This window comes from Odontomachus brunneus, unplaced genomic scaffold, assembly GCF_010583005.1.
Source record: "Odontomachus brunneus isolate Ranch 3 - 2012 unplaced genomic scaffold, Obru_v1 Obru_scaffold_187, whole genome shotgun sequence".
In the NCBI taxonomy this organism is placed as follows: domain Eukaryota; kingdom Metazoa; phylum Arthropoda; class Insecta; order Hymenoptera; family Formicidae; genus Odontomachus; species Odontomachus brunneus.
Genome location: NW_022639637.1, coordinates 19,876 through 20,676, shown reverse-complemented (window position 1 = coordinate 20,676; position 801 = coordinate 19,876). Strand labels below are relative to the sequence as shown.

General features: G+C 24.7%; 1 protein-coding gene across 3 annotated transcripts in view; it reads left to right on the top strand.

Annotated features, from left to right (window-relative positions):
* The first annotated feature begins 271 nt into the window (after positions 1 to 271).
* The window catches only part of LOC116851690 (putative nuclease HARBI1), a 3,940-nt gene continuing 3,410 nt past the window's right edge, over positions 272 to 801 (top strand). For 2 of the 3 annotated variants that reach the window (XM_032831353.1, XM_032831351.1), the window contains exon 1: positions 272 to 662. In XM_032831353.1, the coding sequence (XP_032687244.1) occupies positions 502 to 662 (161 nt within the window). In that variant the 5' untranslated portion in view covers positions 272 to 501. The remainder of the gene's footprint in view (positions 663 to 801) is intronic. The other variant, XM_032831352.1, reaches the window with a different exon arrangement.

Here is an 801-nt window from a genome sequence, read left to right as displayed (position 1 = left end):
TATTATATATATATATATATATATATATATATATATATATATATATATATATATATATATTATATATATATAATATATATATATTATATATAATATATATAATTATATATAATTATATATAATATATATATAATAATATATATATATAATATATATATATATATATATATATATATATATAATATATATTATATACATATATATAATATTATATATATATATTTTTTTTTATCTTTATCTTTCTTTCTATATAAATAAAGATAGACATATATTTAAGTCTCACTTAAAAGCAAAATAATGTTGATGCAATCGGGCCTAAGAAGTTAATTCTATTTTCTTTAGCATAGAATATCAAGAAATACATTCGAATATGTACTTCATATTATTGCGCCAAGATTGAAGAGAATATATGCGGGACAGCCAATGATTTCTCCTGAGAAGCAATTTTTAATTGCAGTATGGCGTATGGCAACACATGATTCTTATAGATGAATATTATTTATGAGGGACTGTCCCAAACATAGAGATAATATATTTAAGTCGAGCGTTTGCTTTTATTTGAAGAGTGAGAATAGGGACTGGGAAAAAAGGATGACACAGTGTCTTGGAGATAGTGCGTTCTCTCATTTACGCATGGTATGTGAGTGCATATCCTTTTCTACGTGAGTCCCTACTCCAACTCTTAACGCTCGGTCTAGATATATTGGGTCTGTTTTCTATTACTGAACTGTCTGCATTAGTTCTATCTCATCTTTCTTCCACTAAGTTTTATCTACAGGGTGAATATTATATACCGGAACT